At 54.2% G+C, this 14,987-nt stretch overlaps 1 protein-coding gene across 1 annotated transcript in view; it reads left to right on the forward strand.

Annotated features, from left to right (window-relative positions):
• The window catches only part of Hmcn2 (hemicentin 2), a 162,110-nt gene that overhangs the window by 122,166 nt on the left and 24,957 nt on the right, over window positions 1-14,987 (forward strand). Inside the window, 17 exon segments of the mRNA XM_057755127.1 lie at window positions 319-585; window positions 1,048-1,238; window positions 1,598-1,679; window positions 1,768-1,904; window positions 2,581-2,722; window positions 2,804-2,948; window positions 3,666-3,793; window positions 4,612-4,768; window positions 5,520-5,641; window positions 6,347-6,511; window positions 7,935-8,042; window positions 8,381-8,515; window positions 9,012-9,146; window positions 10,023-10,213; window positions 11,052-11,265; window positions 12,459-12,593; window positions 12,975-13,165. Of these exon segments, the coding sequence (XP_057611110.1) occupies window positions 319-585; window positions 1,048-1,238; window positions 1,598-1,679; window positions 1,768-1,904; window positions 2,581-2,722; window positions 2,804-2,948; window positions 3,666-3,793; window positions 4,612-4,768; window positions 5,520-5,641; window positions 6,347-6,511; window positions 7,935-8,042; window positions 8,381-8,515; window positions 9,012-9,146; window positions 10,023-10,213; window positions 11,052-11,265; window positions 12,459-12,593; window positions 12,975-13,165 (2,645 nt within the window).

Consider the following 14,987-nt stretch of genomic DNA (forward strand, 5'->3'; position numbering starts at 1 on the left):
AATCCCCATCCACTGCTCATCCGGGCATGCCCAGCTAGAGCCATGGGGCATTCTAATCTAATTTCTTCTCTTGTCCCTTCATTTATTCCCCAAAGAGTGAGCAGGCCCTCCAGGGTGCCAATCATTGACGGGTATAATTTATGGTAGTGAGCTGTGGCTCTGGACCCCAGCTCCATCAGACAGGGGAGGCGGATGCTATGGGGAGGACTCACCTAGCATGGCCATTCCAAAGGGCTTACCCATGATGCAAGGATCTATGATGAGGACCGCCTGCTGCGAATTAAAAATGGACCCTGCCCACACTTCTGTCCCCCTCAGAACCCCCCACCCTGGAACCAGCAGAGGTTCAGAACGATGTGATGGCTGTCCAAGGCTCTGAAGTGATCCTCCCGTGTGAGGCCCGAGGAAGCCCCCTGCCCCTTGTGTCGTGGATGAAAGATGGAGAGCCCATGTTGCCCCAGAGCCTTGAGCAGGGGCCTGGCCTGAAGCTGGAAGCAGTGACAGTTGGTGATTCGGGGACTTACTCCTGTATGGCAGCGAGCGAGGCAGGGGAGGCCAGGAGAAGCTTCCGGCTGACAGTGATGGGTGGGTACCCCCTCCTCAGCAGCTTCAGTGGCTGGAGCGTGAGAGAGTCCCCTGGAGGCTTGGGGTGACCCCTGCTTGAGGCTCCCTGCCTGCCAAGCTACTGTGGCTGAGAAATACAGTCCTCCTCAGCTCTAATCCAAGATTATTTTACAACCAAACCTTGGTGTCACAGCAAAAGCTAGAGCCACCTGCATCTAGGGTCACAGCCTCAAGATGTAGCACACGAGTGTGCAATGGTGGGCTGTGGTAGAGACAGTTCAGTCTGTCTCCTCCCATGTACCGAGTCCTTGTCGGTGTGCAAGTACAGACCATTGTCCTGGGGGCATGGGCTTGTAGCTTCTCTTTAAATGGCCACCCGATATCCTGCCCTCCCCCCGTATTCACATTTCTTGGCCCCTCAGCTGTGAACCGCTGGGTGGTGAGGGAGGGAGAAATGTCTGACCCTTGGTGGACATCTTGCAGATCCCCCTCAAATTGTGGACTCTGGCCAGACCTCAGAGCTGTCACTGACACCTGGTGCCTACCTGGAACTCACGTGTGAGGCCCGAGGCATCCCCCCACCCAACATCACTTGGCATAAAGATGGCCAGGCCCTGAGGAGAGGAGAGAAAGACAGCCAAGCTGGCCGTGTGCTCCGCGTGAGGAACGTGCAGGTACTGGCGCCTGCCCACTAGGGTTGAGTTGGTACTGGAGAATAAACCGCAGCTGTTTTGTGGGCAGCTACCAAGCCTGCCCTACATCCTCTCTTGTGTGCCTTGTGGCTATGGGCATGATCCCTGGCCTATGTCCTATGAACTCCTAGGCAGGCCAGAGCCAAGGATGATAGCAAAACCAGATGGCAGGGGCAAGAGGGATTTCCCAGAAGTTGCAGGCCTGCCCTGGTTGCACCTCAAAAGCAAGATGGAGAGAGAATTCCAGCAAGGGATAAGCTGACTGGAAGGTGGACGATGGGGAGGCCTGAGGGGCGGACACATGGGGCCAGAAGCAGCTGATCTCCTTGCTCTGTTTCCAGGTGAACAATGCGGGGCTGTACACCTGCCTGGCTGAGAGCCCTGCAGGTGAAGTTGAGAAGAGCTTCCGGGTCAGGGTTCAAGGTAGGTGCCACGGGGAGGACAGGGGAAGGAGAGACACAGTGGGGCCTGAGGGGGTGGGTCCGTCTATCATATTCTCTTATTCCCCCAGCCCCTCCAAATGTTGTTGGGCCCCGGGGTCCCCGCTCTGTGGTTGGCTTGGCTCCAGGGCAGCTCATCCTAGAGTGTTCCGTAGAGGCGGAGCCAGCACCAGAGATTGAGTGGCATCGAGGTGGCATCCTGCTTCAGGTGGGCCCCTTCATCTCCATCACTGGGGCCTCTGGAGGGTGCTGAGGGTCTGTCCTGGACATCGCTCCTCATGCCTACAGTGGGCACATCTTCTACCTTGTTGAATAGTGTCACTCCATATAGTGTCTGCAGCAAGACCGGAAGTCATACCTGGTGTTCTTGCCATGGTACCTTCGGGTTACACTGAGGAGTCTGTGACCCAAATCTATGACAAGCTGTCTGTGCCCACCCTTCCTAAGGGTCCAGTTTGTAGCTAGGGGACTGTGGGTTTGCAGGCCTTTGGGTGGGGGTGGTGGCAGTACTCAGCCCCTCCAGGTTCCGGGGGCTCTCAGCAGAGTAACCATCTGCTGCAGGTCTGTTGCTAGCCTAAGATGGAGCCGAGACCCTTGCTGCCAAGTCTCATAGGTTCCTCAGACCTCCTGGCCTGGTGCTTATTTGCACCAAGACTGGTTTGATCCATAGGGAACCATCATGCAGAAGCTAAGTGGGGGATTGTGGTACAGACCTGCAGGTGGGACTCAGAGAAGGGCTAGGTCCTTCTTCCCTTCTGCCCCCTGACTTTCCCAGCCAGAGGATGCAACTCAGGACTCAGTTCTGAATCCGTGAGACAAAGGTCAGGGGTCATAGCTAAGTGCCAATAAAGATCTCTCTCCCCCTACTCTGGTGGGCTCTGTAGGAAGATGCCCACACTCAGTTCCCAGAGCAGGGCAGGTTCCTCAAGCTGCAGGCGCTGAGCACGGCCGACGGTGGAGACTACAGCTGCACAGCCCGCAACACCGCAGGCAGCACCAGCGTGGCTTTCCATGTGGAGATCCACAGTGAGTGTCCTCCTCCCTACCCCACCCCCGCCATCCCCTCGGAGCCCCAGGCTCCCAGCCCTGCCCTCTGCTCCTCCCCAGCGGCACCCACCATCCAGCCAGGACCAACCGCAGTGGACATCTCAGTGAACCGCACGGCCCTGCTGCCCTGCCAGGCCCATGGCGTGCCCACGCCCCTCATGAGCTGGCGGAAGGATGGGGTCCTTCTGGATCCTGGGAACCCCAGGTGGGAGCCAGAAGGGAAGGGCTTCAGGAGGATCTTGGTTTGGGGTCCTCTTTGCCAGTCACAAAAAGAAACTCTCTTGGGCAGTTGGAGCAGAAAAGTGACTTCACACAGGATAAGGGTGGCTCTCGGATCACAAAGACAGGCACACCATTGACTTTGTAAATCTGTTTCTCTCTAAATATGGTGTCCTCTCCTCCACTCCTCTCTCTCTCTCTCTCTCTCTCTCTCTCTCTCTCTCTCTCTCTCTCTCTCTCTCTCTCTCTCTCTCTCTCTCTCTCTCTCTCTCCTGCCTCTGTGAGCATGGCAGGTACCCTCTCTCCACCCCAAATTTACAGTCTTTGGAGTGTGCCCGACTTCTGTGACTACCAAACCCAAATTCTCAAAGCATGCAATACCATTGGCCCAGCCTCTGTGATGGACCACCCCCTATCCAATCTACTGTGTCTAAGGGCAGGACTGCCCAGTACTGCCTGGCCACTGGGGCCATTCTCAAAATAGTGAGGATACTGCCACCTGGAGCAGCCCCTCTTGACCTCTCTGCCGCTAGGTGGTGTGTGGAAGCCTTGTGTTGGTCTCCCGTGTGCAGGACTGAGTTTTAATCCTTTTGTAGGAAGAGCTGGGGGCAGAAGAGGGCATCTTGCTGGAGACAGGCAGGGGTCCAGCCCCTCTCAGAGCCCGGTGTACTTATCTCCATGGCAACCCCTCTTTCTGTTCCAGGCTAGAGTTTCTGCCCGAGGGCTCGCTGAAGATCCATCCAGTCCTGGCACAGGATGCCGGACACTACCTCTGCCTGGCGTCCAACTCTGCTGGTTCTGACCGGCAAGGCCTGGACCTCAGAGTCTTTGGTAGGTGGACAGGGAAAGGCCTCCTTCCTGCCTTTAGCATCCACTCCTGCTGGGAGCCAGTCCTGCTGGGAGCCAGTCCTGCTGGGAGCCAGTCCTGCTGAGAACTAGTCCTGCTAGGAACTAGTCCTGCTAGGAACTAGTCCTGCTAGTTCTGAGTTGTTCCAGATGTCAGGGTCCAAAAGCAATGATCCTCAAGAGGTTTTATCCATGAAACCCAGGAGTTTCCCCCTATGTACCCAGAGGACAATGTGTTATACACCCTTCCTTAAATGTCTAAGGGAACGGACTCAAAGTCAGTGAGTGGGGTGCGGTGGTCAAGCTTTCCCTCCCATGGCAGTTTTACTGCTTTCCAGGACTCTGACCTCAGGCAGGGCTGAGGAGAGAGACCCTGGCAGCCTCCCTCAAGGATGGGGTGTCAGGAAGACACTAAATTAGGGACTCAAAAGGCCCAAACAGGCCCCGGGCAGTGGTGACAGGCCTTGAATCGCACCACTTGGGAGGCAGAGGCTGGCAGATCTCTATGAGTTTGAGGCCAGCCTGGTCTACAAGAGAGTGCTAGGACAGGCTCCAAAGCTACACAGAAAAACACTGTCTCAAAAAACGAAAAACCAAACAAAACTAAACAAAAGGTCCAAACAATCCAGCATAAAGACCTGAAGTCAGTCCTCTCCGGGGAGCACCCTGTCCCTCAGCTCCACGGGATGGGTTAACTCTGGCAGTGAGTGTCCCAAGTCTGAGCTCCTCCTCTGGGCACAGTCTCAGAAAGCCCCCATGTCCCCCATCCCGTGCCTGCCTCCTAATAACCAACCTCTCCCCAGAGCCCCCGACCATTGCCCCTGGCCCCTCCAACCTGACCCTGACCGCCCACAGCCCAGCCTCGCTGCCCTGTGAGGCCAGGGGTTCTCCCAAGCCCCTGGTGAGCTGGTGGAAGGATGGGCAGAAGCTGGACTTCCGCCTGCAGCAAGACACCTACCGGTAACAAACAGTCCATCTACAGTGACGAGATATGGGAGGTTAGGGGACCCCATCCTATAGAGTGTGGCAGGGTTAGTGAGGAGGGTCCCAGACCTCAGGGTACCACTGGGGCAGATAGGATTACCTGGCCAGAGATGAGGTGCGGGAACACACGGCCCCCACAGAGAAACATGGGAGGACTAGGGGAACCTCAATGGCAGGCTATTTGTGGGGCACACGAACTCTGCTGAGAGCCTTTGAGTGTTGCCCGTGTCTCACACGCAGCCGATGTTAGTGACCATCAGAAGTGTTTTATATGTCTCATAGCTTCTGATTGGAGCTCAGTTGTCATAATCTGAATCACGGTCCCAAACATGCGGGAGGCAAAGAAACATGGATGGGAACAGAAGTGAACCACAAGTCCAAGAGCTGAGACTTCATAAGAGTAGAAAGTTCTAGAAGAAACTTTTTTTCTCCAATGTGCATGATGCTTGTCTGTGTTGAATATGTGGATCCCACGGGGCTGAAGAGGGTCTCAGATCCCCTGGAGCTGGAGTTATAGGTAGTTGTCAATCACCTGACATGCATGATGGGAACAGAACTTGAGTCCCCTGGAAGAGGAGGAGGTGCTGTTAACCTCTGAGCCATCTCTCCAGCCCCAAAAGATACCTCAGGAGTTATGTCTAGGGGTAGAGGCAGGGTAGCCTGGGCAGGGAGACTGATTTAGCTCACCACAGGCCGCTCACTTTGGCCATCCTTTTGTCCGCCCCAGGCTCCTGCCTTCCAATGCCCTGCTCCTTGCGGCCCCTGGCCCTCAGGACTCAGCCCAGTTTGAGTGTGTGGTGAACAACGAGGTGGGCGAGGCCCGCAGGCGCTACCAGGTGACCGTCCTCCGTGAGTCCTGGCAGAGGCGGGAAATGTGGGCACAACACCCTCCTTCAGGAAGCCCTCCTGGGTCTCACTTCCCACCAGTTTAATGTAATTCGTGTGTGGCACAGTTTCTGAGAGCCCCCTAGTCTAGAATAGTCTAAGCCCAACTCTGACCTTGTCATCATGTACAGTTAGATTACTCCTTCCTTAGCTGTCTCTTCCCTGAGGCAGACAAAAGTTTTGGTTAGATTACTCCTTCCTTGCTGTCCCTGCCCTCAGGCAGACTAAAGTTTCAGCTGGACCCACAAGGGTCTTATGCGGTCCAGCTCCGATGACGCACCCGGTTCAACTTGCCCTGTGGCTTACTCTGGGACCAGATATGCTGTCCCTCACCTCAGGACCTCTGCGATGCTGCTCTTCTGTCAGGAGCATCCTTCCTTCACCCAGCCAACACCTTCTTCTCCATATTTCAACTGAGTGCCGCCTTCTCCAGAGTCACCATCCCTAGTCACCAGGCCAATGTCCCTCCAAAATGCTATTCATGACTGTATCTATGTGCCCAGAATATCTGCTGAGTGTGCCAGAATGACTTGGCCACACCCACAGCTTCAGCCTCTGTCCCCGTCATCACTTGTGCCCCCTCGTGTCTTAGCCTCCCTTCATGACAGTCCTGGCCCTGTGGCCCCGTGGCCTCTCTGCGCCTCAGCAGGGACTTCTCTTATGTTTCAGTTCCTCCCACCATTGCGGATGACCAGACAGCGTTCACGGTGACCAGGATGGCGCCCGTGGTCCTCACGTGCCACAGCACAGGGTCACCAGCCCCAGCTGTGTCCTGGAGCAAAGCAGGGACCCAGCTGGGAGCAAGGGGCAGCGGATATAGAGTCTTGCCCTCTGGTGAGTAAGGGCGAGCAGCAGAGAAACCACTGAGGAGGGAGGAGGCTGCACGGAGGCATGGAAGAGACCCGGGCAGCAAGGAAGAAGAGGTTCCCTCACTCTGCTGTGTGACCTGAGGGAAGACTCTCGCCCTCTCTGAGTCTCAGTACCCCTTCCTGCACACTGTGCTGCTGCCTGAGGCCTAGCAGAGGAACTCCAGGATCCTGGGGAAAGGAGAAAAACCCTGAGAGTGTTGAGAAAGCTCGCTCCACCCAAGGCACCAGCCTTCATTTTAAAACCATGCTCTTGACCTTTTGGTGTTTGAGGGTACCTATTCTTGATGAAGTTTGGCTAACAGAGGTGATTTTTAAAATGTCGTGGCTGTACTGGGAACATAGCTCACTCAGGAGACCAATCTCCTAGCTTGCAAAGAGACCTGGGCTCCATCCACTGAGCCACACAAAGCCTGCTCGGTGGTCCACACCTGTAATCCCAGTACTTGAGAGGTGGAGGCAGGAAGATTAGAATTTCAAGGTCATCTTTAGCTAGAGAGTAGGTTCAAAGCCACCCTGGGCTACATGAAACCGTGTCTCAAAAAAAAAAAAAAAAAAAAAAAAAAAAAAAGTTGCAGCCAGCTAGTGGTGGCACACACCTTTAATCCCAAAACTTTGAAGGCAAAGCAAAGGCAGGCAGATCTCTGAGTTCAAAGCCAGCCTGGTTTATAAAGTGAGTTCCAGGACAGCAAGGGCTACACAGAGAAACCCTGTCTTGAAAAAAAAAAAAAAAAAAAACCCCAAAACAACAAAAAGAATTGCATTTACTTGTCAAAATGGGCAATTTCCCGCTTGAGTGCTCTTGTTAGCTGGAAACCCTGTCTTCAAGACCACTGGGCAGGGTGTCCCCTGATTTTCAATGTGCAATGAATCCCTCCTTCCAGCCTGGGATTACAGGCCAGTAACCTCGCTCCCCTCCCCCACCCAGTAGGCCCCAGGGGTCCTCAGATAGCATCCCCCAAACACTTTGCAGTGAGATTGTGCTGGGACTCACTGCTGCCGAGGCTGTGAGAAGGCACATTGGAAGAGCAGAGGGAGTCCCCGGAGACTCAGAAGCCAGAGGAGGAGCGCGTGGAGAAAGCCAGGGTTCCCAGAAAGGAACAGCTGACCCTGGGGTCCCACTGCTGGGAGGCCATGCAAGCCCATGGTGTCTGACTGTCATTATGCGCATTGAGAAACTGAGGCCCGGAGAGCAGAGGAAGCTGTCAGTCACACCTTCGGCAGGGAGCATGATGGGCTTAGAACCTGTTCCGCATGCCCTCTGCTCGCATGGGGCAGCAGAGACAGTTTGAACGGGAGGGTGTTGGTAACAACCTTGCCCCCTCCATCACTAGGAATTCCTGTTCCCAGCCCTCTCCCCTTCCCCCCACCATGCCTGGCTCCCCCCACAGGTGCTCTGGAGATTGAGCAAGCCCTTCCTATCCACACTGGCCGCTACACCTGCACAGCTCGCAATGCTGCGGGGGTGGCCCGCAAGCACATGGTCCTCACAGTGCAAGGTAAGCCCCCCACCTGGGCTGCCTGAGGCCCCTGGGTAAAAGGGGAAGGTGGAACTGGAGGCAGGTGGTGCTAGGAGTATAGAGGAGACCTTAGCCCCTGATTCACCCCTCCCCACCACACACACACACACACACACACACACACACACACACACACACACACCAGTTACCTGAAGTTAATTCCTGGTTCGGAATCTTTGGGAAAGAAAGGGTTCCATGCAGCCTTGCTGCTGGCCTGAGGTTACCGAGTCCCTATTCTTTTAGAGGCCCCTCGTCTTTGATATACATCCTGGTTGAGGAACTCTTGTGGAAGAAACCTCTGTGTTCTGTGCCCGCAGCCTCCCCAGTGGTGAAGCCACTGCCCAGCGTGGTTCAGGTTGTGGCGTCGGAGGAGGTGCTGCTGCCCTGTGAGGCCTCTGGCATCCCCCAGCCAGCGATTATCTGGCAGAAGGAGGGTCTCAGCCTCCCTGAAGGTGAGACCTCACAGAGGCCAGCTGGAAGGGCAAGGAGGCCCCTTCCTCTCCCCTGGGAGAGGTCCCGCAGAGCCCAACTTGGGCCAGAGACACAGTCCCACCTTCTGCTCTGGTGACCCCTCTCCTGCCCTCTTTTCTGAAATCCTATCTGAGCGCCCAGAGACCATTTGGGAAGTCTGGGAATGCCCTGTGTGCTCACCAGCAAGTCAGACAGATCATCTCGTCACATCTGGTCTCTCAAGGCCAGTGGTTTCCAACCTTCCTAATGCTGTGGCCCCTTAACACTGTTCTTCATGTTGTAGTGACCCACAACCACAAAATTGTTTCGTTGCTGCTTCGTAACTATAATTTTGCCACTGTTATGAATCATAATGTAAATATCTGATATTCAGCATATCTGATATGGGACCCCTCGCCAAAGGGGTCCTGACCCCCAGGTTCAGATCCACTCCCCACATCCCAGAAATTATTCTTAATGTTATTCCTTCAAATCCAGGAACACGTACACAGGTACTCACCAACGGCCAGCTGTGGATCACGCACACCAGCCCAGAGGATGCCGGGAACTACTTCTGCATTGCCCAGAACAGTGTGGGCAGTGCAATGGCAAAGACCAGGCTGGTGGTGCAAGGTGGGCCCAGAAGGGGACATGGTTGCCCAGGGTTTTGAGACTCTCTCTCTCTCCATAGTCTACTCAGGCCCTGACTGACCTACTTCTTCCCTACCCAGCACTGCTGAAGGAACTAGGGAGAGCCCTTGCTTTCCTCTTGACCACAGTCGTGTTCCAGGCATAAACACTCACCCTCTGCCTTCTCCAGCCCCTCCTGGGGTGCTAACCTGGACTCCCTTCTTTCATTGTAACTTGGTGATAGTAGCTATTGGCCCTGACCAGAAGCTGCTATGTGGCTCTCCTTTAGCTGCCAATGTCTGCTCACCATGTAGAGTTCGTTCAGTGGGGTTCAGGGTTCTCTGGCCCTGTGGCTGTTGGAAGGATGTTTGCATGGCCACGGCTCTGCAGCTAAGGTCAGACTTTGCCATGAGTCCAGAGTGGCTCCTGGTTCCATACCCTGCCGAGCTTGCTTGCCCAGCATGGATGCATGTCACCAGATGAATGACACCAAGCACACCTACCTGTGACCTTCACTCTGTCCATAGCATCGTCCCTATGGGAGCGGGGTGTACAAGCTTCACTACACATGGTCTCTGAGGTTGGCACACACAGGGAACCTGTGCTAATGGGATCCTACACAGTCTCTGCCCTTACCACATTTGTTAAATCATTGTATGTGTGTGCATACACATCTGTATACACGCCTGGGCACACAGGTGTGAAAGGGTCACCCTGACATGATGTCAACAAGCAGAACCCTCTGATCATTCTGACCACAGGCTGGGCAGTGGGTAGATGTTGATAGGGGCTGAGGGTACCAAAAAGCGCAGTGTCACAGAACGGCCCACCCTACCACAGCTTAACCCAGCCCCAAATGGGCATCCCATCTCCCTGCAGTCCCGCCTGTGATTGAGAATGGCCTCCCAGATTTGTCCACCACTGAGGGCTCCCACGCCCTCCTGCCCTGTACAGCCAAGGGCAACCCTGAGCCAACCATCACCTGGGAAAAGGATGGTCAGCTGGTGTCAGAAGCTGATGGCAAATTCACCCTGCAGCCTTCTGGGGAACTCCTGGTGAAGAACTCTGAGGTGAGTGTGGTTCCAGGATGGCAGATATCTGTGGAGCACCACCTGGTAGCCAAGGTTATCCCTGAGCCCTGCTAGGCCCTTTAGCTCCTGGGAACCTGGGAGGGCAGTGCTGGCATCCCACCCGAAAGGATAAGCCAAGGCTCAGAGTGCAACTGGATATCCCAAGATAGCTTCTGTCTGTGATTAGAAGCCAGGTTTGAAACTGGACCTCCTCCACCACCTCCCAGAGAAGCATAGCAACAGCTTGTCTCTCCAAGGAGCATCAGTTGCTCTCAGCCAGCCTCGGCCATGAGTGTCCTCCAAGCTCAGGGGGCGGTGCAGAGCCCGGGCTGTGGGGCGCCACGCCACTGATTATCAGTACCATAAAAGAAGCCATGTTTTCAATGACGCTGCAGCTGCAGGGTGACATACAGTCGTGAGGGTTATCAGGGCACCAGCCCCTGCCCCCACAGCCCCAGTGCTGTACCAAACCTCTCCCCTCAGAACCTCACTGGGTTTTCTCCACAAAGGCCCCCAAAGTTGGAGCCACTTCTTAGATGTTTCAAACATGAATGAACCGGCATGGGTCAGTTTGAACACAAGGTCCAGCCACTCAGTAAATCTCAGGAAGCAGGACTGGGGACCGTGACTCTGGTTATGTGGTCAAAGCTTGGGTGATTGAAAAACCAATGGATACTTCCCTAACCTCAGGGAAGCTGGCCTGTTGCTGACTGTAGGATCTGGGGAAAAACATTCTGCTTCTCTGGTTTGGATGCTCCAAATGGGTCTCCAAGGGTGTTCTGGCCCAGGCTAGGGGCAGAGGCAGTCTCCATCCTGAACCAGCCCCCTCTGCCCACAGGACCAGGATGCAGGCACATACATCTGTACTGCAGAGAATGCTGTGGGCCGCGCCCGCCGCCGTGTGCATCTCACCATCCTGACACTGCCTGTCCTCACCACCTTGCCCGGGGACCGCAGCCTGCGCCTTGGGGACAGGCTATGGCTTCGTTGTGCAGCCCGGGGCAGCCCCACACCCCGCATTGGCTGGACCGTCAACGACCAACCTGTGACAGGTTTGGGTCTCCTGGAGTCAGGGGTGATGAGAGCTGGGACCTAGGAGGTAGGAGAGGGTGGGAGTGGGTCCTTCAGGCTTTGGATGTCCAAGCTATACAGGGAGACAGGGAAGCCTGTCTATGAGCACACTTCTAAGCCATATGTGGGAGCTGGCAACGAGCCATCTGAGCAGTAGACCCAGCTCCAGAGACCTCAGGTCAGGAGGGGCTACCTGTGTTCTGTCTCTAAGACGCAACCCCAACAGGGGGTAACTGTCCTCCCTTCTGAGACCCAGGGGGAACATAATGTTAGAGTACACTGTAGGTACCTGACAAATACCTGCTTCTCCAGTGAATCGCTGGGTACCCCCCTCCCGAAAATGTCATTTTCTACTGCGGAGAGCATCACTAATCCCAAGTCTAAGACCAGGCCTGCTGAGTACCCATGTGCAGCTGCAGACAAGGCCTGGCTGGGCCCCACCCTTTCCAAGGAAGTTGCAGCAGAGGTCCCAGCTGCGTCTTCTATGACACAGAGAAAAGCAAGGGTACCAGGGACAGGATAACTCAACATAGAAATACACGCAGCATCCCAAATAGATTCCCCCAGGATGGCAGTGTCTGTCCCTTTCCTGTCCCAGAGACCATGTCTGACCCACGGCAGATATCTAATATCAGATCTGTAAATATCAGATATTTGCACTACAATTCATAACAGCAGGAAAATTACAGTTATGAAGTAGCAACAAAAATAATTTTATGGTTGGGGGTCACCGCAACATGAGGAACGGTGTTAAAGGGTTATAGCATTAGGGAGGGAGATGGGCTAGAACCACTGGACTAGCCCATCAGGGAGATTACAGGACTTTGTGTGGCTCAGGCTGGCCTTGAGCTCCTGAGCCTACTGTCTTCATTCCCAATCACTGGAGTACAGGTCTGCCCTTCATTGCCCGGCCCTTTATGTTAATAGGCCCCAAAGGCCTACCCGTGACTGTCACTTGGAAGTTATAAAGCAGGCAAATTCTCTGGCCACATCCTCTGTGGCTTGTGGCCTCCACAGAAAGATCTGACCCAGTCCGCCGGCTTCCTGGGACCCTCCCATCGGGTCTGCATGCCTGTCCAGCACCTTCTGGATGCACAGGCCTCAGCGGAATGTCCAGGGATGGAGGTCCTAATTCCTGGACTAAAAGTCATGAACATCTCTTTTTCTACCACAGAGGGGGTGTCTGAGCAGGATGGGGGCAGCATACTGCAGCGGGCAGCCGTGGCCAGAGAGGATAGCGGGACCTACATGTGCTGGGCTGAGAACAGAGTTGGCCGTGTGCAGGCTGTCAGCTTCATCCACGTGAAGGGTAAGACAGGAGCCCCATGTGCTCTTTCCCCATAGACCTGCTGTTTAAGAAGCAAAATACAGTGTGATCTGCATCTGGGGTGATCCATCTATGTGGACCAGTACTGTAGACGCATATAAGACAAAATTCCTTCCTGCGTCTATTTAGACATCATTAAGCAATCATAGCAAACTCTCATATTCAGCAGTGACTCCCTTCCAGCCCAGTTCCTGGGGGTCACGGCCAGCTTTTTGACTGTGCACAGCCATGCTGGGCCAGCAGGAGCTTCCTTAGGCCTCAGGAGGGAGGCATGGGCTGAGCAGCATTTGGTAGTGGGTTAAAGAAACGCTGGGCTTCAAGGGGGCTCCCTCCTGACTATTGCTTTGGTGTTGGCTCTTACAGAGGCGCCAGTCCTGCAAGGAGAAGCCTTCTCCTACCTAGTAGAACCTGTAGGGGGCAACATCCAGCTAGACTGTGTGGTTCGTGGAGACCCAGCTCCAGACATCCGCTGGACCAAAGATAGCCTTCCACTGCCAGTTAGCCGCCTCTACCTCCTGCAGCAGAACGGCTCCCTAACCATCCTCAGGACCAAGGCAAGGCGGGGCCCAGTGCTATGCCTTTTACAGCTGTCTAAGGGCTCTTTAGGTTCTCACCATCCACTACAGTCTATACAGGATTGCTTATTCGCTAGGTAACACCCCGCCCCTACTCACTGTGTCTGTGCCTTACCACCCTCCATGGTTATTTCTGCCTCAGGCTAATAGTGGGAAATCATCCCTACAGAGGACTTATGCCAGATATTTAAGTGTGGCCTGTGAGAAAAGTCACCTTAATATTATTTTTAATATGAACAGGCTAGGTAGGTAATAGGTAACTCCGACCCCACTGTATAAATGACGACGCTGGAGATCAGGGCCACAGTGCATGCAGGTGGCTGGCTCTGCCCTGTCTCTGTTGCCTGTTCCCTATGGCCGGCTCTCTTCCAAGCATTCATCTGCACCCCACATCCCTGCAGCCAGTGACACTGACACTCATCAGGCCACCCTTGCACCACATGATCATAGGCTGTGGACCTGCCCACTTAGGAACCACACAGATGGTGATTAAAAACCGACCTAGGGCAAGAGCAGCTGCAGTGACAGCCACCCGCCTGAGCCATCATGAATGCCATTATGTTTAACACCTGTGACATTCCTGGGAACACCTACAATCATTCTAGGGACAGTTGCAACAGTCCTGGGGACACCTGCAACTGTTGTAGGGATACCTGCAACAGTCCTGGGGACACCTGCAACAGTCCTGGAGATACTTGCAACAGTCCTGGGGACACTTGCAACAGTCATAGGGACACCTGCAACAGTTTTATGGACATTTGCAACAGTCCTGGGGACACCTGCAACAGTTCTAGGCACACCTGCAACAGTCCTGGGGATAATTGCAACAGTCCTGGGGATAATTGCAACAGTCCTGGGGACACCTGCAACAGTTTTAGGGACACCTGCAACAGTCCTGCGGACACCTGCAACAGTTTTAGGGACACCTGCAACAGTCCTGGGGACACCTGCAACAGTCCTGGGGATGCTTGCAACAGTCCTGGAGATACTTGCAACAGTCCTGGGGACACCTGCAACAGTCCTAGCAGCTCTTTTTCTCTTAGAGATTGGGAAGCTGAGTCTCCAGAGACATGGTAACGTGGTAGCACTGGACTTAGCCATGTGGATCTGGCCTCCAGGTCTCCACCCTCAGCGCTGCATCATACAGGTCCCTAGAAACCACCTCCTGGAGAGACACCACCTCCTTGGCATGGGCAGGGTACCATGCCACTCTGGATCCACCCCCCTCAGATGGAGCCAGGAGTGATCTCAAAAAACAACAAAAAAAAAGTAATAGACATTAGTTAGGGGGATTGTTTTGGGTTTTTATTTTTTAAATATTTCTTTTGGTTTGGTTTTTATTTGGGTTTTGATTTGTTTGGGAGTTATATTTTTGTTGTTGTTGTTGGTTTTGTTTTGTTTTGAGACAGGGTCTTACGAAGTAGCCTTAGCTGGCCTGGAACTAACTATGTAGAATAGGCTGGTCTTGAACTCACAGAGATTTGCCTGCCTCTGTTTCCTGAGTGCTGGGATTAAAAGTGTGTACCACCATGCTCTGCTTTTAAAAATAATTTTTTTTAAATCTAGCAGCAGCAACATGGAGGAAAAAGAATGTTCATCAGAGACTTGAGTCATGGACAGGACTCCCTGTGAATGGAGAGAGTGTCCTTAGTCACCGAGTTAGTGGGCTGCAGACCCCGTGTGCGTGCGCCATACTCTAGGGCGAGCATCCTGAGAAGCCTTAGGATTTAAAACGTACCAGGCATGGGGGGAGATGGCTCAGTTAGCAAAGTGTCATGATGCATGAAGATTGGAGTTGGAT

This window comes from Chionomys nivalis, chromosome 22 (genome assembly GCF_950005125.1).
Source record: "Chionomys nivalis chromosome 22, mChiNiv1.1, whole genome shotgun sequence".
Taxonomy (NCBI): domain Eukaryota; kingdom Metazoa; phylum Chordata; class Mammalia; order Rodentia; family Cricetidae; genus Chionomys; species Chionomys nivalis.